This window comes from Argiope bruennichi, chromosome 7 (genome assembly GCF_947563725.1).
Source record: "Argiope bruennichi chromosome 7, qqArgBrue1.1, whole genome shotgun sequence".
NCBI classification, from domain to species: domain Eukaryota; kingdom Metazoa; phylum Arthropoda; class Arachnida; order Araneae; family Araneidae; genus Argiope; species Argiope bruennichi.
This window is the reverse complement of record NC_079157.1, coordinates 117801953-117825445: the sequence shown is the minus strand read 5'-3', so window position 1 is coordinate 117825445 and position 23493 is coordinate 117801953. Positions and strand designations below refer to the sequence as shown.

Here is a 23493-nt window from a genome sequence, read left to right as displayed (position 1 = left end):
TTATTCAAATTCTTTTTTTACTATTTTTTAAATTTAATGTCATTTTTCACAAAAATAAATAAATCAATAAAAATAAAGAAAGAAGCCTGCAAGCAGGAATCTCAAAAACTACTTACAATCTACTACTATGCGCAATCTGAAATGTCATGCACATGCTAAAAATAAGTTTTTTTGCATGACTTATACATCAGTTTTTGACAAATTATTCGCAGAGAAAATTTTACATGAATTTTAGTTACTTTTTTTTCTTAAAATTTCAAATTTTTTTTGTATTTAATGTATTTTTAATGTATTTTAAAAACATTTTTTTTCAAAAAGTTTTATTAAAAGTATATACAATTTCAAAACTAAATATTTTTCTGTAAGATAATATTAATTTTTCAAATTTTGAGCAATTTCTAAATTTAGAATACTCTGCGCAGTAAAATACTAATTCTTAAGATTTAAAAAAAAAAAAAAAAAATCCAATTTATATTTCTTTATAGTTTTTTGATTTTTTTCTTGAAACTATATGAAAACATAAGGAACAATGTAATTGTATGTGATTATTCTATGGTTAAATTTGACATTATTTCATTTGTAAATTAGATGGGTTTAAGCATCAAGTTTTTTTTCATTTCAATCGGTAATTGTTAAGAGTCCTGAGATCCTTTAACTCGGAAAAACTATGATAATACAGGTGAATACATTTTTACTTTCTCGTACACGTAGTATAGAGAAAATATGATCTTCGAAAAATTCATTCTGGAGATTTTGACGAATCTCCACGCTTCAAACCTCCCTTGCTTCGAAAAACACATTTTTGGCATTCTGTCTGTGACAAAGAAAACTCAAAAATGCTTTGAACTAGACTTTTGAAATTTGGAACACGGTCTTTATACCAAATTTGCAGTTTCTATTACATTTAAAATAAAATTGTTGAGAGGATATCCATCTGTCCGGCTGTTTGAATATAAATTAGCACGACAACTTCAAGACGAAGAGAGCTAGATAGATGAAATTCGGTGCACAGATTTAACATGTATAGTGTAGACACATGTAAACTTTTGGAACAAATCCAACTACGGATTGACTGTCTCCTTAGTCTGTCAAATATATCAAATTTGGTATAGGATTTTGCAATTACAATTGTAGTTTTGTGTGAAATTTTTGTTTCAATCGGTTGAGAAAAAAGTGTCTAAAACAGAAATTTGATTTTTGGATACTATTAACACATGTAGAGATTAATGGCCAAATAACTCGCCAATGATGACACTATAGATTCAGTAAAAATGCTAAATTCATGCCAAAAGTTAATATTTCTTAATTATTGTACGCCAAATAAGACGTACTCTTCGCATACTCTTTAATAAACGTCAAGTTTATTAGAGTATGCGAGAAAGTTTTTGGGAGACGACTCTGTCTGGTTTAATTTTAGGATGAGTTCTTTTTCAAGTCACGGAAGGTTAGTAATTTTAATTGCAGATATCTCCGCCAATTTTATAGACAGCTCCAAGAAACGTTTCTCTATGTTTTTATTACGTTGTAGCGCATATTTTTCTAGTTCAGTTTTTATTAACGCCCTGTTTTAAAGCAATATTAGCATGACTATTTTTGGAACGGACCTCGTCATTTTAAACCGCGGTCAGATGACGAGGATGGCACTTGAGCTGGCACCCCATCTCCGAACTTCTACTCCACACCAGTGGGAGGACGTTTGGATCTGAGGATCCCGATGAATTTAAAGTGCACTAGATCCATTTACACGACGGTTCTTCGGTGGAATCGGGTCTCGAACCTAACCCTCCGGTTCCGAAGTCGAGATCTTACCAACCAGGCCACCGCGGCCCCGTATATTTTTCTAACTCGACTTTTTGGCTGATCTCCTTTATTTTATGTAATTTTCTCATTTCTTCGCTAGAAGAGCTTGAACCTCTCTCAATATAATGAAATGACTTTTGAATTTACGTACTACTTTGGCTATACGAAATGCCCCTTTAAATATATTATCTCTCTATTTATACAGTGGGTAAAAGAAGTTTCCGCACTGAAGGCAAAATAAAAATAAACTAACATAATTTCTAATCTTTGCCTTTGTATGTAAACTAGTTGTATATGATTAATATGAGTCTTTAAATGGAAGTTTCATAATAAATTTTTCTTTTTTTACAAAACGCAGCAAGTCTTTATACAGTTTTTAAAATAAATGACGAAGTGTCATGAAAAAAAAAAAAAAAAAAAAAAAATTCCGTACGCAATATGTAAATTCTTCCTGGCCTGTTTTACAACCGACCACAGTCAATATTGGGGTTGGTTTGTCAGTGTGAAGGACATAGCATAGCAACAGTTATTTAATTCCAGTTTGTAGCTGATCGTCTTAAAATGGAGTCCCAAAAGCCATTTGAGAGTTTGTTAATTAGTTGAGAAAAGATGGATTATTTATGAAAAGAATTACTGAAATCACTAACAAACCAAAGTCTACAGTACAGTATAGTATTGAAAGATACCGTGAGATGAAAGCATTTGAGGATAGAGATCGATCAGGAAGACCTCCGAAGTTAAAAATCTTGTATAAAAGCAATATCATATGTAAGGTGCAAGATATTCCGCGGATTAGTGCACTTCAACTGGTAACTGATTTAATGGTTGATTAAAACATTAGAGTCATACCTCAAATGGTGAGAAATGCCATTAAAACGGAAGGTTATAATGGACGTGTGGAAGCCGTTTATAACTCTCTGCAACAGAAAAAAAGCATCTCGAGTTTGCAAAGAAGCATGTAAGCAATGACCATCTTTTCGGGAATTGGTCCTTTTTAGTGATGAATCAAAATTTAATATCTATAGGCCAGATGGTAGAGTTATGGTCTAGAGGAAACCAAAGCAGCAGATGTTAATTAAGAATTTATGTCGAACTGCGAAGCACGGTGGTGGCGTTATCCTGGTGTGGGTATGTATGAGAGTTGCTGGTGTCGGAAATTTATGTTTTATGGAAGGAAATATGGATAGGTACATACATCTTGACATTCTAAAACAAAAGTTTTAACTAGTCCTGAAAAAGTGCCTCTTGGAACTGACTTAACTTTACTTTTCAACAGAACAGCGATCCTAAACACACTTGCAAGATTTGTCAAGAGTGGTGTCTCTATCATGTTAAACAATAGCTTCATAGCCCTCTCCAATGTCGCGATTTAAACCTTATAGAACATTTATGGGAAAAAATCAGTCAAGAACTTAAAACAAACATGACACAAAGAACAAAGTTGAACTCAAAAGGGCCATTCAAGACATTAGGAGCAATATTTCTTCTGAAATAACAAAAAAAAACTTGTGGAGGTTTTGCCATAACGTTTGAGAGAAGGGATAAAGGCTAAAGGAAGGCCTACCGATCATTAAATGCAAGTTAGTAAGCATGAGAAGGAACTTTCAAGCATTATGTGAATACCATACGGAAACTTTTTTTTCTCCTTATTAGTGGAATTTTTTTGTTTCTTTCAATTTACGTATTTAAGTTTCTTCATATATTTTCTTTCATTTATTATTTATGAACATTATAAAATGCATTAAACCAATTTTCAAATTTTCATTTTCCTTATAAAATATTTTGTGTCAAAAATTAAACTTTCATTAACTGTCATAGCTGCGTACGTACTTTTTTTAAAAACTCTTTTTACCCACTGTAATATATATATATATATATATATATATATATATATATATATTGCAACATATAATTATCTTGAATCTTTATTTGAATGTGTTCAAATTGTCATGGGAATATCTTATCTTACGCATCTCCTATGCGGTCGATCATTTTGGCTTTACAAAATCGGAATATATTTTAATGAATTTTTAATCGGAATATATTAAATAATGAAGCCATTATCACCCAGTTTGTCTGGGTGATAATGATTTATCACCCAGTTTGATAATGGCTTCATAATTACCCAGACAAACTGGGTGATTATGAAGCCATTTAAAATAATGATGTAACATTAAAAGAGTCCTGTAATATTTTTCATGTTTAGGAAGGATCTTCGAATTACTCATATTCTTCAGGTTCTGGTGAAAAGGTCTTAAATATAGTCTTGGTATGTGTTAAATCTGATGTCGAAGGTTGGTAGAACATGCAAGCGGTGGAGTGTACGGAAATTTGAAGAGTGGAGCTCGAGCAATACCCTCCTCATTTAAATAAAATTCTGAAATCGATCCTAAAGTAACTTTGTTACTTCAAAACTAGGTATTGAGAATATACCTTAACTTCACGCATTTTTTTAAAATTTAAAAGTAATTTTTTTTTTTTGACAAATTTAAGTAATTGTTAAATTTTACATGTTCTGATAGAGTAAAAATACTTAAATTGTGATAAGCTTAAGTCTAAAAACAATATTGCTGCTTTTGATATAGCTTTACATGGAATGTGCTCTAAAAATGTGGGGCAATACTCGAGTACCCCCCCACCTCAACCCCAGCCAATTCTAAGTTATGTTTTAAGTCTCGGAGTAAACACAATTATTTAATTTAACAGAAAGGTTTTTAATTATTTGATTTCTAACACAGTTTACAAGAATTCGATCCTTTAGGTTTTGTTTCGTTACATTTAGAAGCAAATATTTGGTCAAGTTGATAATTACTCAAAGATGCTTATAGAATAAATTTTAAATATGTACCAAGAAATTAAATGAGTAGATAATTCAACAACCTAACTGCAAATGAATTTTTCCATGCAATTTTAAATTTTAATTTACTGCTTAGAGTGGTACAAAAAAGATTTATTCTATAGATATTCAATATCAGTATAAAAATCTAATTAAGTTTTATTGAATTTGAATAAAAATTCCTGGTTTATATTATGAAGGGATTTGAAAGTCCTTACCTCCGAGATCCTTCACCCACTATAGTGATTATCCGAAACATAATGAATGGATCAATGTTTTCCAGAATTTGAAGGAAGTAAGATGTCGGGATTTATAGGGATTAATGGCTGTTATCCCTTGATTCCAAATGTAGAGCGTGTAATATCATAACAAACATAAAAGCACACACAAAAACAAATTGAAGTTTCAGTCAATTAACAGTCACAGTTAACAACTGATGTGATTCAGTCCATATTGAGGATTCTGAAGTCCACATGAAGAGATGCGATGAAGTGAAAAGTTGAAGCAACACGGACTGATGATTTGATAAAAGAGGCCACAACAGAATGTGAAGTTAGATTGGTTTTGTTTGCAGTTATTTTTCCCCAAAAGTTTTTATTGGAAATATTATCTAATTGTAGAAAAGCCCACCACTTGTCCCTATAATAAGCATACTTTTTTCACGACACCGAGGATCCTTTTGGAGGTTAAAGCGAATTCAAAAGTCTTGGAGCTTTTTTTGAATGATTTCCCAGGAATGATGGCTACAGAAAACAAAGATATCATCCCCAAAGAGAATACACTCAAACTGTTCCTCTGTGATTTTATAGAAGTCATGGATAAAAAAGTCGAACAAAATGGGTGAAAGTATACTGCTGCCCAGAGGTTAAATTGTTGGGTTGAAGGAAATTGGACAAACACTTTGCCATGTTGCCTGTTATACCAAGTTATAATCATTTAAAAATATTGCTACCAATATTGACAGAATCATATGCACTTTTGATATCAAGATTTACACCAACGAAATATTTTTTTTAGTCGTGAATTTCTATGATTTTTGCCTGATAATTGTTAATTGCAGTTTGGTTATCTCTGAAGGCTATGAAGCCATGTAGACTATTGTAAAGCTTTTAGTTATAAATTAAATAATAAGTAATGCGTTGAGTACGGATGCATTCAAAGACTTCTAAAAAACTGAGGTTAAGGTGATGAGTTGATAGTAAGAATTTTTTTTTTTTAGTTTTTGTTTGATTTCGGAATTGGAATGATTAGAGCGTGTTTCCATTGTTTAGGAAGGTCAGCCGAATTAAACTGATATTTAAATAATTTCAAAATAATTTTGAGATGATAGTTATTGATACTTTTGAACCAGATGGCAGGGATGTTATCATCTCCAGGAGTAAAATTTTTAGTTTTACGGATTATTTTCTTAAGTTTTGAAATTTCAAATTTGCTATTGAGGAAAGGGTTTGTTCCAAAGCAATGTAAGGGAATAGGTTCAATATTTCTATTTTGATTAGATAAGTTATTAGCAAATAATTCACTTTGTTGTGCTATATTGCAAATATAGCGATTGCTTCGTAAAAAAGTTCGGATTTGTGTGATTCGAAAGTTTATTTAGAATTAAAATAAAATTTTTAGATTATGAGATATGGTGCAAATTTTTTTCTCAAAAATTTTCTTTCGTGAAAATGAAACCGACTTGCAAATATTTTGTGTTTTATGCAATCTGTAACAGAAATGCTTCTGATTGGTTTCTTTCTTTCGAAAGTAATTATTGTGTTTTCATAATTATTGCAAGAAAGATTGCATCAAGCAGGATGCATAAATACTATGCGACAATAGTTTAAATGAAGTATTGTGGGTTATTATGGCAGTTGAATTCATCGTGATTCCTTCTATGGGACATTGGTTGGCCTTAGTAAAAATTTTGTGCATTTATTGTGCAATCCTCGACCCATTAAATTGTTTTTAAATTGCGACTGGCCTTTACTAGGACCGATCAGGAAACGACTATAGGGTCACTATCGCTGTCGAAAGTTGAATCCATTACATATGAAGAGGTATGATTATGATATACCAGCTGAGCAAAGAATTAGATCTAAGATTGATTAAAGAAGTTTCCGCTAGAAGTAAGATGCATGTTAATGCTAGTCGAAGCCTGCGTTATTGAGATGACATTTCCCAAGGAAGAGTCCGAAACAGAAAAGGTCAAGTGACTAAATTTAACAGAGTCCAGACTTTTCAGATTTTGAATAGAATATATATGTACAAGAAATTAGAGCATAGAAGCTTACCTTCATCCAGAAGATAAAAATAAAACCGAACTAATTGGAAAAACCAAATTTTGAGAGCTCACAACGCCTAATTTGCTCTATACTTCATCGCAATTACAGACCTCTATGCTATTTAGCGCTACAAGTATGGTTATGATGAACAAATTACTGACGCAAAATCGATAAACAATGTTTTCGCGTATATCTTTATTGTATTCTCGGAATAAAAGACACTATAGTAATTAAATTGTACCAAACAAATAATAATCCAAGGAGATATTTTAGAGAATGTTTACTCTCTAAATCTCTATTTGACCACATTTGAAACTAGAGGGAGTAGTTTTCCCAAAACTTTCTCGCATACGGTCTAATAAACTTGCTCTGCCAGAAAAGGCCCTTCATGGTTCTGGCGTTCAATAGTTAAGAAATATTAACTTTTGGCATGATTTTTTTTTTACTGAATCTATCGTGTCATCCTTGGCAAGTTGTTTGGTGATTAAGTCTTGGCATGCGATTAATAGATGCATTTTTACCAACTGATTAAAACCAAAATTTGGCACACAATTGCACTTTTAGTCACTAATTCCCATAACAAATTTGATATATTTAAGTCATTACGTTTTTGAATTACCGTGTTTACTTAATTCTTTAAGTACAGACAGTCAGACAGTCAACCCGCAGTTGGATTTGGCTCAAAATTTGACGGGTTTCTACATTATAGATTCTAAATTAGTGCACCAAATCCTATCGATCTAGCTTTCTTCGTTTTGTAGTTATCGTGATAACTTATACTTGAACAGCCGGACAGACAGACTTCCTCTGAACGGATTTTACTCAAAATATGACAGAAATCTGAGAATTTGGTTCAAAAAGCACATATCAACTTACAACCGTCTAGCTCAAATTATTTTTTTTGATTTATCCTTGTTGCAGATAAGTGGAAAATTTTTCCAAAATTGTGTTTTTCGAACTCAGGAAGGCCTAAAACGTGGAGATTCGACAAAATCTTGAGTTCTAATATTTTGATGATACAAGAAATAAAAAATTACGATGTTGAAGTATTACTAAAAATATTTTATAAATTTTCTTAAAGACTGATGATAAAAAATGTTAGAGTTCAATGTCTAAACTTAGTGTCTCAGACCAGGATTTTGAACGCAAGCGAACCTGGGCGATTTAATTCGCCCACCAGGAATGTATGAGAATCGTAACATAATGACTGGGGTTGCCCAATTGGGTAGAGTTATCCGCATCACATAATACAATGAAATGAAATCTATTTTATTGTTGGTAAAGAGCCTACTTTTGTGCTACATGATGACCCGTTATTCAAACCTTTTTAAATGGTCCAGAGCTGTTTGGGAATTTTTTTTAATATCACCCCGTTAAAGGAAGTGCGACACATTTAAACAGCAGGACAGTTTTTAGAATTGTACCGAAGTGCTGTCAAGAAAATCTTTGATTTGAATTGTGTGCGGGAAGTCGAGTTTCATATATTAATTCGTGAAACTTCACTTTCCACTATTTTATTATTATTTTGAAAATGTACCGTACATCTACTGTTGAAACTGTTGCGACAATAGATTGGGATTGTACTCGTTATATTCTGGAGTTCGAATCTTGCGATGAAAGTGTGTTGCCATTGCGTTATCTCATGCCTGTAATTGCGTAACTCCTTCGTACTTTCTCGTGAAGGAAGTATAGAGAAAATATAGTAATCGTCAAAAAAATTCAAATTCGAGATTTTGACAAATCTCCACGTTTTAAAACTCCCTGATGAAAAACACATTTTTCAAAAGATGTTTGTTCTGCAACAAGGATAAATGCTTTGAGTTAGACGGAAAAAATTCTTTAAATGGTCTTTACACCAAATTTGATTTCTATATAATTTGGAATGAACATTCATAGAAAGTATATCAATCCGGCTGTTTGAATATAAACTAACACGATAACTACAAAACGAAGAGAGCTAGATGGATAAAATTCGGTACACAGAGTACATCTATTATCAGAGTACATTCGGTACATCTATAGAGTAGATCTAATTTTTGGACAAATCTAAAAAGGAGTTGACTGTCTTTCGGGTCGTACTTTCAGAAATATGAAAGTGTGATTATTCAAAAACGCAGTGACTTAAATATATCAAATTTAGTATGTGAGTTTGTAACTATAACTGTTCTTTGTGTTAAATTTTGGTTTCAATTGTTTTAAAAAGCATCTAAAATATCATCGGATACTGTTATTACTGCATACCAAGGATTAATCCCCAAAAATACTCGCCAAGGATTACAAGACAGATTCAGTAAAAATGCTAAATTCACGCCAAATAGTATTTCGCTTTTTGTATAGGTGTGGGGATGAATATAACACTTTTATTAGAGAATGTGTAAGAAAGATTTGTGAAGATTACTCCTGGTGGTTGATTTAAAATACATACTAGGGCTTCACTAGTCGAAGATGAATTTTGGAAGGAATGTAGTAATTTCTTAATAGAACGAATGTGAGGAATCTGAGTTTTTAACTACAAAAATAAAACATAAATTGTGCAGATGACGGCTGAGATATCTTAAATAGACACTGGGTAATTTTTTTTAACTTTAAAAGAATTCTTAAATTTACTTTAGAAATTGGAAATAAAAATTCCGAGGAAATTAGATGAGAGCAAGAAACGCTCCTAATGATAAGAAAAAAAAAAGGACAAAAAAAATCCTATCATCGGATTGCAAGTAATTCAAAATGGAAGAATATTAAACATATAAAGATGCAATTCGAAATTGCAGATTCTTAAACAAAATCGAAGGACTTCAAAACTTCGAACAAACGGTTTTCATTAAAATGAGAAACCAATGAAAATTATTTATGCGAGGAGAAAAATAAAGTTAATAAATGAATCAAAACTATTTTTTAAAAAAACTTTAATTAAATGATGTAGTAAAATACCGAAGCGGCTGAATAGGTTGAACGATAAAAATCTTTTAGTGAAATCGTTTAACCTAAATTTCTAACTTTGCATCTAAATGCATGCATATTTTAATTAATTAAAAGCTAGAACTAGAAAGATCTCTAACTGTTAAAAAAAGTGTGTAAAAATAATGTACTTTCAAATATATTAACAAAAATAACATACATTAAAATAAGTGCAACAAAAAAACTGAATTATTTCGTTGTAGATAACTTCATAAAATTTTACGCTCGCCTAGTGACAATATTTGGTGTTTATGCAAAATGTCCTCATTGTAACTTATATATGTAAAACATTCTTTGATTTAATTAACAATTTTCATTCATCATGATATTAAGTAAATAGTCTAAGTTTTATCTATTAAAAACATTCTAAATGCAGGGTAATGAATTAAAAGAGAAGAGAGGTAACAGGAATAAGCAAGCACGAGAAAACATTTTGAACTTATACAGTTTAGAAAGGAATTTGCCGATATAGTATTTGGCTTTTGCATATGTTATGAGGCACTGTAGGAAAATGTAAACACGTGCAAGTTAAAGTGAAGTTTTAGTTCGATTGATTAGAAAATAATTATTTTTAGAGCGTGGATAAACTGAAATAATCACACACACACACACACACACACACACACACACACACACACACACACACACACACACACACACACACACACACACACACACACACACACACACACACACACACACATTTTAAGTTAATGTGCATTGTTTCTAAAATTTATAATTCTTCTTTCAAGTTGTTGTTGTCACTATGTTGAAACCTTTTGTCAACATAACAAAGTCGCATGTTAACAGAAGACATTAACTGTCGATTTTTTGTACAATAAGATCAACATCTTGCAGACATCATGATTATCTTGTAATGCAATCTTCTGGCAAGACTAAAAACTTTTATTGCATGACCGATATGGTTAGATTTTGATTCTATTTTTAGCTCATATTAAAGACTGCCAATTGGACTGTTCGGAAAATTAGTAACATGCCGTTCTTTATAAAAAATAGAGACCGTCGCAAAGATTGCTACATTAAAAGATTTCCATTTTCTTCTATATCCTATTCTAAAATGTAAAATTAAATATTTTACATTTTAGAAAATAAGGAAAAAATCAGGAATCCCATATGATCAGCAGCTTCAAAATATTATGATTCAAGTACCACTTAGAGCTAACCGCAGATATCCACAAGAAATGCGATTGTTTATTCTCAAATATTTGACATTGATATCCGTAATCTTCAGAAGATTCCTTCAAAATGAATGCTTCTTTTAATTTGTTCTTAATATTTATTACAGTTAGAGTTATATAGTTAGGCTTTTTCGATGAAGAATTATGGTGGTTCATTTAATTAAATGCTGCCCATAAGAATAACTTCCGGCAAGAAAAAAAATCAGAACTTTTTTATTTAATATAAGAACTCTTTCGCCCGTTTGGGTTCTAGCTAAGATAAACATCTCAAGAATTATGGTAAATATTTTTGTGCTGGCGTGAATATTTACTTTTCTAGGTCCTTAGGTTTGTTATTTCACGAACCCTAATAACATTTTGTTAAAACTGATTTTATACTTCTGTAAAGGAAATGACTTAGAAGCTTCATAAATACATATACTTTATTATTTCCTTTAGTTTCCAATCTCAGGAAGCTGACATGTGACCACTAAAGATGAATTTGTAGTATAGTTTACATTACATTTTCACAATCAACAAATATAATGATGCTTTAAACAAATAGCTTCACATTTACATATATAAGTATTCTGACTTTTCAGCATCAAATCCAACGTTTTTAACATTTCTTGAGGAATATTCAACATTTACATTTAAGTTCTACGTAAACAAAGAACAGTACAAATTTGCAACCATTTGCACACTTTCAAATACTTTTCCGTTAGCGAGGTTACAGATGGAATAAACACTGATACGCCAAACTTGGCAGCCTCATTTGGCGAAAAAGATGACTTTTCGCCAATTCTATATAGAAAAATTGGCACAATTGTCAGGTGCACAAACGGAAAAGTGGTATTTCGCGCCGGGCTATTGAGCTAACGGAAAAGTATTGATTTTTCATTAACAATCAAACATGAACTCTATGCAAAGGTATGGAATATGCAAAGTACGTGTTTGAAATTAGCAACACGAGTTTGAACACATATTAAGCATAGACAACATTTAACATTCGATATTTCAAGGAACATGTAACTGAAAGAACATTTAACATCGATGCGTACATAAAATATTTTCTGTAACGTATCTTCATATAGCTGTTCAGTTAATAAGATATCAAATATGAAAATAATTTTGCAAAGTTTGACTAGATATAATAATATAAAAATTTTATCAAATAAATGCTTGACTTTGGATATTCATCACATTAGAGACTAGAAATCAAATAGTTATCTTGACTAGTAATAACACACAAAACAAATACTATGCCATAACGAACAATAAATCAGTCGAATTTAAAAAAACAAACAAACCTAATATATATTTAAAAAAATAACAAATATTCAAATTGTGATACTTTGCACACATAATATATATATTTTAAAATGCACACAGATGTTACCTTAATATTGTAAATTTCACAAACTGTTTCATATTTGTTGTATAATATTTGTTATGAATGTAAAAAGGAAAAGGATGGCCTGTTTTTCTTTTTTTTTTAAAATTAATTTATGAAAAATTCTATATTTGGTAAAAAAAAAGATTATTAGGTATATAATTTATGAATTGTACTACAAAAATAAATTATTAAGCTTTTAATTATAGAATATTATTAAAATTAACATTGCAATTATCTCATGATAAATATTATTCAGTATTATAAATTAGATATTATTAGATCAGTATTGCAAATTCATTGTTGAAAATGATTGATAATACTGATTTGAATCGTTTGCTACTTCTTTTTAAAATAGTCGTTTTCTTAACATTTCTGTAATTATTAATTCTTAACATAATTCTTTTACAGGCGGTTTGATTTCTTAATTTTTTTACTATTAGTTTTTTTTAACAATTTCGAATCTGCGAATTTTCCAAAATTATTATTGTTAATTCTTTTTTTTAAACAAAATTCATTTTTAGAATGTTGATTTTTTAATATTATTAGTTCTTAGCAAATCCTTCAAAAAGTTAACTTCGATTATAATTGTATAAACTGCTTTTACAATTCTCTTCCAAATTATTGCATAGACTTTTTCACACAACTTTTCTTTTCTTAAAACTTTATAATTATAACTAATATAATTATAATATTATCCAATTTTTGATAACACTGTTTAAAACGCTCCAATAAAAAAAAGTTTTTTTTTGTGAATTTATTTATATGCCATTTATAAGCCAGTGTTTATATTTTTACACTGTGTTAACATTTTAATGATTTTTTTTCGTTATTTTAGATAATAATATCTATTTTATTTATAATATTTTTTTTAAAAAAAAGTTCTTTTTCTTTTAGAATCCGAATTTCAAAATCAAGGTTCTATTATATACATAAAAATATTTTAAATGTCAGATTTATTATTATTTTTTGGCACATGACATTCGTTTCTCAGTGATATTTTTTAATCAATAAGAACCTCTTTACTGGATTATAAACTTTTTTCGAATATTATAATTACTTTCTTATTATACAGTTTTATCAAAATCGCAAATGTGACATACTTCGTACACGAATTAAAATAAAACAAAAACATAAATATATAAAGAATTTCAATTCAAAACCAATAATCATTGACAGCATATCAAACTATTACATCGACTATTCTATATTTATATTTGTTGCATGCACTGGTATGGACACTCTATCAAACAAACCGTAGACATTAACTATAATTCTATATCTTTATGGTGCAATATTTTAAAAAGTGTGATATGTATGTTTCTGTGGAGTAAAATCTACGTTGTTTCCTTTATTAAAAATTGCATTTAATCTTTGATTTTTTTTAGGTAAATCACAGATTTCTCTGCATTACATTACTGCACTGTTAACATCAACAATAAAAAAATACAGGAAGTAATTTGATAGTAAGAAGTACTGTATTATTTTTAAATATGCCTATAAAGCAAGGGTTCTCAACCATGGTACATGTACAACAAATGGTAATTACATTATTTTGAGTGGTCCAATCTTTGTATAAAATAATTTAAATAATTATAAAAATGGCACCTTTTTAACATTTTAAAAAAATTTCTGTTAGTGATATACATAAATAATTTCCGCAGAATTAGAGGCGGCTATTATACAAATTACACCTTTGAGGTTAAAAATGAAACGAGTTGAAGACATTTCAAGAATTTTGATAACAATATTTTTAATACCTTTCAACATATTACATCTTTGTGAAACTGAACTTTCCGATATGATATTAATTAAAAAATAGGATTAAATTGCAATTTGGACCACTTAAACTTCAAATTCATGAATATAAAGGATGGAATATCAAAACTGGTTATAATGAAACAAGATCAGTCATTGTATTAATTTTCATCAATAATAAATATCATATTATAATGTATATTATTACTATGAAGTGTAAGTTTTATTTATATTATTTAATAAAATAAATTTTAAAACATTTATTATTTGATTATAAACGTTGAATTTAAGATGCATTATTCCTTAATAGGAAAATATTTTTGTGATGATGCATATATTTTTGATTTTATTTTTATGGCATGCATTTTTAAAAGGTTGAGAACCTCTGCCTGATATATTCAAAATAATTGACATATTTTAAAGAATTTACTTTTTAATTCCAATAATCGATATTCTGTAAAATGAAATTATGTATTGAATATTTAAATTGCTTTTAATTTAACAAAATAGAGGTCTTAGATTTAAACGCATTATATCTGAGGCGTTGTATGTTAAATGGCGCTTATCAATGATATTATCATTCGAGCTTTAAGCATCCTGATAACTTGAGTTACTACGGTAAATTAAAAAAAAATTATGAATTAATTCTTTTAAATATTTAGAGGCATTTCAGACTAAATGAAAAAAATATGAAAATCATTTTGTGGTAAAATTATAACTGATTAGTGAACATATAAAGTCGTAAATTCTTTTATTGCATAAAATTTTTACTATGAAATTAATCTAGGTAAGCAGTTTCTGGTATTAAAAATAATTTTTTTAAAAAAGTGATACCGATTATTTTAATAATACATCAGATTTCCAGAAAAATATTTTAAAAAGCATGGTGCAGTTTTTTCACTACTAAAATATATTTCTTAAACATCTGCAAATTTATTTTTTCTATACTGCAAAATAAGCTCTAAAATGTATTTAACCAGGGAACCTATCCTTTAAATTTCCTTTTAATTAATGAAGCATAAAGTTTTTATTCAAAATTGTAATAGCTATGTTTTTATGTTTATTATCATGATTTTTTACAAGATTATCAGTTGACGCCATTGTTATTTAACAAGTAATAATTTTAAAATAATAAATAACCATAGTAAAAAAAATAGTATTCTGATATTATTTAAGGTTTTAAGTATTAGCATTACTTGAAGGCTTTAAAGTAATTTAATTTTTTTACTAGACCGAATATATTACGAGTAAATTATCTGACTAATGGAGGGGAAAAACAAGAAAAAACGCTGAAATATTAAGATACGCTGATCATAGGTATTTTTCTTAAAAGGAATTAGTCTTTAGCAGAAAAAGATAGTATCTGCCTCATGTCTTAAAATTAAATACTGATAATTTTTGCTTTATAGGAACTTTTTCATGTTGTCAAGTTAGATCGAAAATAATATTATCTTTATAACAAAAGCGGTTGCATTAAAAATTTTCGAATATTGTTTGTTGATTGAATTATAATTTCGTAAAATTAGAAAAAAATATAGAGAACAGTGACTGCCTACTGTGGTAGTTTAAAGGTTGTCATGTCTGCAACCGACTATTTTCGAAGAAATTACACAATGGCGGTTAAATTCCACTAACAAATACTCATTGAAATTAATATCTTCTTAAAATATAAGGAAGATTTAAAATCCTTTACCGTTATATTATTAATACAATGGAAGTACTGCAATTGTTAAGGTCTTGAAAGCCATTGGTCCCTGTGCTACGTCACATTCTGAGAAAATGATTCTAATATTCAAATAGTCCTATTAAAAAAGATAGTTATACAGAATTAACTAGTTTACAATCAGTCCGATCATTTATTAACTTCTTTATATATAACATTATTGACATTTTGATTACAAAAGATAATAAAATAATTCAAACAATTTTTGATATTAGGGTTGATTCTAATTAGGAAGTGTTTTCTTCAAGTAAAGAAATTCTAGAAATCAGGACTTAAATGTTATAAACTAAATTAGAAAATATTGAGATTTTGGGTCAAGTGACCAAATTTTAGAAAAATCACTTTGAATATTGTAGTAATCAAACGATGTTTTAAGCTGTAAATTGTGCGTAAAACTTATTTATAAAAGCGTTGAAGAAATATATATATATATATATATATATATATATATATATATATATATATATATATATATATATATATATATATATATTATCTGCTTCAATAATATTTATATTATACTAATCAACGCATTTTAATCTTTTGAATATTTTAAACTTTTTAATGAGAATAATATTTGAGAAAATGAAATTCGCAGATAGACGCAGTTTTGATTTAGTTTTATCCGCAATCTTAATAAAATTAAAATTGTGATATTTAATCATTAATAATACTTTTCATTTAAGGTTTAAAATATTTCCTAAAGCTTCTAAAATTATTTTTTCATTCTCATTTTCTCAATATTTTTATTCTGCCGGAACAGTTGTTAAAAAAGAACGACAAGGAAAACAAAAGCCATTGATTAAAAAACAAAACAAGAACACACAAAAAAGATTTAAGAACATATTTTAACAAATTTCTTATGCAAAGGAATATTATTTAAATTAAGGGATCTTAATTTTTTTCATTTACGACCTTTTTCAGGTGGAAAAATTTTCGCTATAGAAGAGAGTGTAACAAGATGAGGTAGTTGAGCTATTGGTTCACCTAACAAGAAGCAACCGTGCCCGACAACGTTGGCAGAGGCAGAGAAGAGATTTTTGCGTAAGCAGCTACTATTTTGATAGAATCTTGTGCAGAAGTTTCTCAAAGAAGTGGTTTGGTTTTCTTGAATAATTTATTTACGTATCTAGATTATTAGCACTGATGGAAAGCAAGTGCAACTGATTTACAAACTTAAAACTTCAAATGTATAGAAGTAGCGTCCCTATTAACAAGAAAAGCCTAACAATACTGCAGTGATGCTTTTCCGATATCGTTCACCATTCAGAATATCGATCAACTTTATGGAGATATCGTACAATGTCTCGTGCTAATAGGGATAAATGAATGATTGGTTTTTAAAGATTTAAATTTTCAAAACTATTACACATAATATAAACAATGTTTCTACTTATAATAAAGATGGATATCTATGTGTTGGCGCTCTACACATAGATAATTGACCTAGAGCTAGCCAATTTGGTTCATATACACTTTAGAGGGTTATATTGTGCACCTTGGTGTGATTTATTTGAAATTTTAATTAGGATTTTTATTAAAAAATTAGCTAAATGTTGATATATTTTCGCGATAATTAAAAAAAAAAATATTCTCGCTCAAAAAGGATTTCATACTGTTTTAAAGCTCCCAAAATTATTTTTTTCAATTATAAGTTAATTGTAAAAGTTTTTAGCCTGGATTTAATTAGCTTTTAAGAATATTTTTAAATACATTTCGCAACAATATTTTCAATTTTGTGAATGAAATCAAAATCGTTTTCATTGTTTCGTCAAATATTTGATTTTCAGTATTTTCTTTCCATTGTCAAAAATTAAAGATGGATCCTGTTTAATATCCATATAGTTTACAGGATAAATAAAAAAGTGACGTTATAATACCACTAAATTTAGCAGATAGATGAACCGGATACAATAGCGCTCTGATGTCATGGAACTGGTAGTCTCTAGTAGAAAAGTTCATATGTACAATAAACAGAACATATGCAAGACTTATAAAATTACACTGCTTTAATGTCTGGCAATTTGATGAAATCATGGTCATGGAATTTCATTAAAAAAATTTAACTGAAATGAAACATAACCAATATTTTCGATGAACCAACTGGTCGCCAAAGACAATTGGAAAATCAAGAAAAAACGCACTAAATTTTATTTGTAACATCGCTGAATAAGAGATAATTATCTGAACTTATTAGAAATACAGTTATTTCCACAACTACCTTAGGATAATACAGATTTTATCTTTCAACAAGATAGGGCCACACTGGGCTTTGGATGTTTATAGCCTATTTAAATAAGGAACTTGAAAAACTGGATTAGGCGTACAAGTGACACTGATTTACTCTTCGTCACATGGCCACCACGATCTCTGGATCTTATCTCGTGTGACTTCTTTTTATGAAATTACACCAAAAATCTTGTTTATAAATCCGAAAACAATCAATGGATGTAAAGAACGCATCGATGCTGAATTAAGTATCACTGATAGCGTAAAACTTCAAAACATGTAAAGGGAATTTGATTGAAAATTCTATGTTTGTCGTGTTCAAACATGGAACTTTTGTAACTGAAAGTAGAAAAATTGGAATGTGTCACTGATTATATTGTGTAATAATTTTGAAAATATAAATATTTAATATCCATTAAAAATATTTAAACGTATTTCAAATGGTCATACATATTAACCTTGATCAACAAAAACAGAGAGATCTTTAGATATTAATTTACATATTTTTCTTATGATATTTAATGGGGTAGAAATCAATTTTTGCCATTCTAGCCAAATTGTATATTTTTGTTTCCTTAGCAGATTAAGAGAGTTGTTTCGGACATAAAAAAGGCGATTGATCGAGGAGCCCAGGTTCCAGAATCGATGAAAAATGCAATTGAATCTGCTAATACAAACGAAATAGGATGCATTTTTGCTGGATTTTTTTTTTCAAATTTTTAATAATTGAAAAAAAGGTAGTAACACTAACTCAAGAAAATAAAATAGTCATAATAACTGAAAATCTGAATTTTTTTACTATAAATATAAACAAAAATTTATTCTTCCCCAACCAAAAAATGAAAATAATAATTTAAATAAAAGAATATTTTTAAAAATAAATTAAAAATAGAAAATAAGTCTGTTTATATATTTTCATAAATAGTCTAAATGCACAATAACCTATGATAATATCTTTTAAAAATTTCCAAAATATTTGTTGATTTTATAAATCTACAAGTATTTAGAACCTCTTCTTATTCTACTCTCCCCTATACTTTTTGATTATTTTTTTCCACAACATCAATATGTAATTTTAGTGGAAGCCACACACGAAAATATTACTCAGTTGGAAACCTATACTTAGAAATGAAAACACTAATAAATGATTATTAAACATATAATTTAATACAAAAAAGATTAAAAAATTATTAGACCTTTTTTGTAGCTATTACGCGATCCTGTTTATGATCAAGATCCATATTTTAATTAACCTTAACAAAATGTTTTAAATAACCTCCTCTCGGGACTTTTTTGGGGCGAGAAAAAAAAATTGCTGTTTCTGGCTAAACGTAACATTTAATTCCCATAGATATGAAAAGAAATGATTTTTTTAATAATAAAGAAAATAATTCCATTCAAAACAACATTTAGCAGATTTTAATGAAATGTTCAAGTAATATTCTTATTTGTTTTTATTAACAATTGTTAAAAGATTTCAAGGGAGGGAATTTTGTGAAAATTTTTGGAATTCTTTTTTAAATCGTGACCTTTTTTTTGTGTAAAATAGATTATACATCATTTCAGTAACCAAGGAATAATTAAAAGAATCAAGCACTTTTATAGTAATAATTTAACTTATTTCAGGCTATAATTTTCACAAAAGAAATATCACATTTGTGGTCAACATTTGTGGAAAAATTTCTCTAATGCAAATAACTCACTTTTAAATGGTACAGCATCAATATCCATTATAAGAAAAAACCAAAACACAAGGGGTTAGACGTAACAAAATATTAGCACGCCATTTAAAAAATATTTTTCGATCTTTGCATAAATAGATAATTACTTACATCTAAAACAATAAACTAAGAAAATATAGAAAAAAAAAGCTTATATCAACAATGATATACACATACTTGATTTCTAAACAATCATTAATTTATTGATATTGCTTTATCATGAGCTGTATTTTGCAATAATTTACAGTTTTACCCATTATATGTATTTTTTAGATTTGGTTTTAAAAAAATATTTTCCACTTGCTATAAAAAGAGTGACATTTCAGATGGTATACTGCTTTTAAAACAAACATTCCTATATCGCATTTAGATTCAACATAAAAAAAACCAAATAATATTTTTTTCCTGATCTTCAAATCAAAATTTACAGAAAACATTTAATCATTATATAAGATTCGTGAAGCATTTTCTGACACTAAAATTCCTAATAATTGTCAAAATTTGACAACATGTGAAATGTACCTTTTGAAAGTGAGTTATATGCTGCCTCTATCTTCAGATAAATCAAGTAAGGAAAATTTTACATAATATTTATTGCATTAATATATTAATCATTTTAAAGTCCATATCTTTATTTTTTATATGCCTTTCAAAACTGAATTCAAAAAGTTAAATGGGAATATGAGTGATTTTGTACTTCATGTTTGGACAATCGAGTGACAATATATTAAAAATAGATAAATGATTCTTTTAAAAATCCTTTACTAATCGATACACTTATAAATTTGGAAACCATAAGTTAACAATATATTAGATAAGTAAAAGTAATTGGATTATAAAAACATAAAAATAATTGAAATATATCAAGAAAAAATAAGAGATAATGTGGTTATGAATTATCAATAATAATCAGTTGTTAACTGTTTGTAATTTCATTTTAGCAAACATTTGTAACTGCTTCTCATTTTCCATTACTATCATAAAACTAAACGGAGAGAAACATTTGTTTCCCATTTTTGTTTTTTTAGAAAAGTTAGGGAAAATTAATAGTGTGAGGTAATATATTTTTTTAAAGGTGCGTCAGATTTTGCTTCACTTAGAACACTGAAACACGAATATCGTTACCTGAACCAGCCATGATAAACGATACACAGTAACACAGATGGAACAATTATCTTCTACGATGATAAATAATAAGACATCCAAGAAATATAACAACTGAGAAAGAATAAAAAATAAAGAGCCAAGAATTGCGTAACATAACGATCAAAATCGAGGCAAAGAACAAAATGCTTCTGTTATTTTATTTTTTTTTTTGTTCCTCGCCAACCTATTTCCCATTCGAGTTGAGTTGACATATGCACGCTGCTAGGCGCGGGAATATTTTCGGTTACCATGGAGACGAGGCTTCGTGATGGTTCTATCCGCAGCAAGTCCCAGAAGATCTGCTTTTCGTACTCTCTTGACGAACATACTCTTTGACGTTGAACTTGGAATCCTGGTCCGCTTGGCAGCTTTGGCGGTACTTCAGTTCCCTGGTGGAAAGAGGGAAAAATGCAATTTATTGTATTTTCACTCGCACTCATCGGTTATTGTGGTTTCCCGCCCGCGTTTATTCTATCTTTTGAACTTCTACGAAGGAATGCTTTTCCGTTTTTGGTAGTCGGGCAGCATAATTCTAATCCTGGAGTGCTTTTAAAAATTTCATTTATTGATGTCTGCGAGGGACTATAGGGGGAAAAATGATGGATTAAAGAATGGTTTGGCTGACTCTGCTCAAAAACATCTGACATTGTTTTCGGTCTGATATAGATAACAAGGAATTTTATGAATTGTTTTGGTTTTCATCTATGCTTGGAATTTAAAAATATTTTTTCGCATAAAACGCAGAGACTAAATAAATTCATTTCATTATAAATTCATTTAAAAAAATATATATTTTATAAACACGGAATATTTTTTCTTTATAAAATCTCTTATTTTTTTCAGATTTAACATAGGCTTTTTTAACTCAGTCAGATTAAATCCAGTCCTTCTTAAAATTATTATAAATTCATTTTAAAATTATTAAATCGTCTTAAAAACATTATTTTAAAGATTAATTACTATGTACTTATTTTAAGATGGGCAAAAATTATTTTTAGCATTAGTACTCTCTAAATACTATGTATAGTTTACTAATTTGGTTCAATAAATAATTATTTTTAATTCAATTTTATAATGATTGCTTTTGGATTGATAGTTTCTTATTCCTGCCTTTGGTTGGAATTAAGTTGCGCTTTTCCACTATATGCAAACTTTAAAAATATTTTTAGTATTTTCTCCTTAGAATTTTCGATTCTGGATTTGAATCGAGGATTCTGGGTTGTTGAGGCTAAAAAGTATTTTTTTAACTTTCAGGTACTAATAAAATAAAACTATGCAAAGGTCATTAAAATAAATAATTTTGCTTGTTATTGTGTAATTAATTTTCTTTAATTTTATGATACTAATTTTATCTCCCAAACCTCAATTTCTTGGGATTTTTGGGGTCACTTGGCGGGGGGGGGGTCAATATTTTTGGAAGAAAGTCAGATCCCTCACAGAAAAAAAATCCCTGATTTGAATCCCTGCCTGAGGGTGACCCTTGAGAAAGTCTTCAGGCCGGATTCATCATGTCTTTTTTTATTCTTTTTGCATTAAACTTAATATTTATTTTTAATTTGGTTGTATACTTAAATCATTTTCTCATGACATTTTTTAGGTTAAAATGGTTCTATTTAAAAAGTCAATAAACGCGAAGAACAATATATTTTTGAGATCAAATTTGATTTCGATTAATTTTGGAAATCTATTTAAGATATTGGATCCTATGGCTACTATCATTTTTATCAAGATACACTTATATGGCTTAACAGTGAAAGTCTTGCCACGTACACAACGTCTGTTAAAAATTATGGGTGTTAGACTTGGTGTTTTCTGTCTAAGCGTTTTTCTATTCAGCATATCGTTTATTTTATATCCTTACGAAATTAAAAGTTGAAATTGATTGTGGCACCTCACGTTTTGTCCGAAAAATCTAGAATTAAATCGGTACAAAAAAAAAAAAAAAAAAAAAAAAAGACGCTGACTGATAATTTTTTCTCAATAGGCCAAATTGAATTAAAAATTTGCCATTAAATGCTCACAAAATGGTAAATGAAGACAACTTTTTATAATCGAGTGAGAACATGATGTTGTTTTGATTTGAAGTTTTTGAAACCTCAAAATATGCGAGCATGAAATAATGGGCATGGGTTATAAGAAGAACAAAGAAGAAAACGGGAATCAACACTAAACAGCGAGGTGAGGTATCGAAATGTATATATTATAATGATAATGTAATAATGTAATTTTTAAGAACTTTCATTTTCAATTGTTCTAGCTGGCAAAAAAAATTTTGGAGCTCGAAAGATTTTGAGATGGGGGGGGGGGGGAATTGCTTTTCTAAAAAATAACGATTGCGTAGTAAAAAAGTCACATGATCATTCCAAACCAGTTTAAACCGGATTTTTTTTTCTGGCGTCGAGAAAAAGTTTTGGAGCTTGACCGATGTTCAGAGGGGGGGGGGACGTTTTTTTTTTTTAAATATAGATGCATGCGTAATTTGATAGT

General features: G+C 28.9%; 1 protein-coding gene across 5 annotated transcripts in view; it reads right to left on the bottom strand.

Annotated features, from left to right (window-relative positions):
- Window positions 1-12599: 12599 nt before the first annotated feature.
- The window catches only part of LOC129975255 (ras-related protein Rab-37-like), a 356952-nt gene continuing 346058 nt past the window's right edge, over window positions 12600-23493 (bottom strand). For 3 of the 5 annotated variants that reach the window (XM_056088299.1, XM_056088303.1, XM_056088301.1), the window contains one exon: window positions 16489-21395. In XM_056088299.1, coding sequence (XP_055944274.1) covers window positions 21281-21395 — 115 coding nt within the window. In that variant the 3' untranslated portion in view covers window positions 16489-21280. Of the gene's footprint in view, window positions 15990-16488; window positions 21396-23493 lie in introns of those variants that run through there. The other 2 variants (XM_056088302.1, XM_056088300.1) reach the window with 2 other exon arrangements.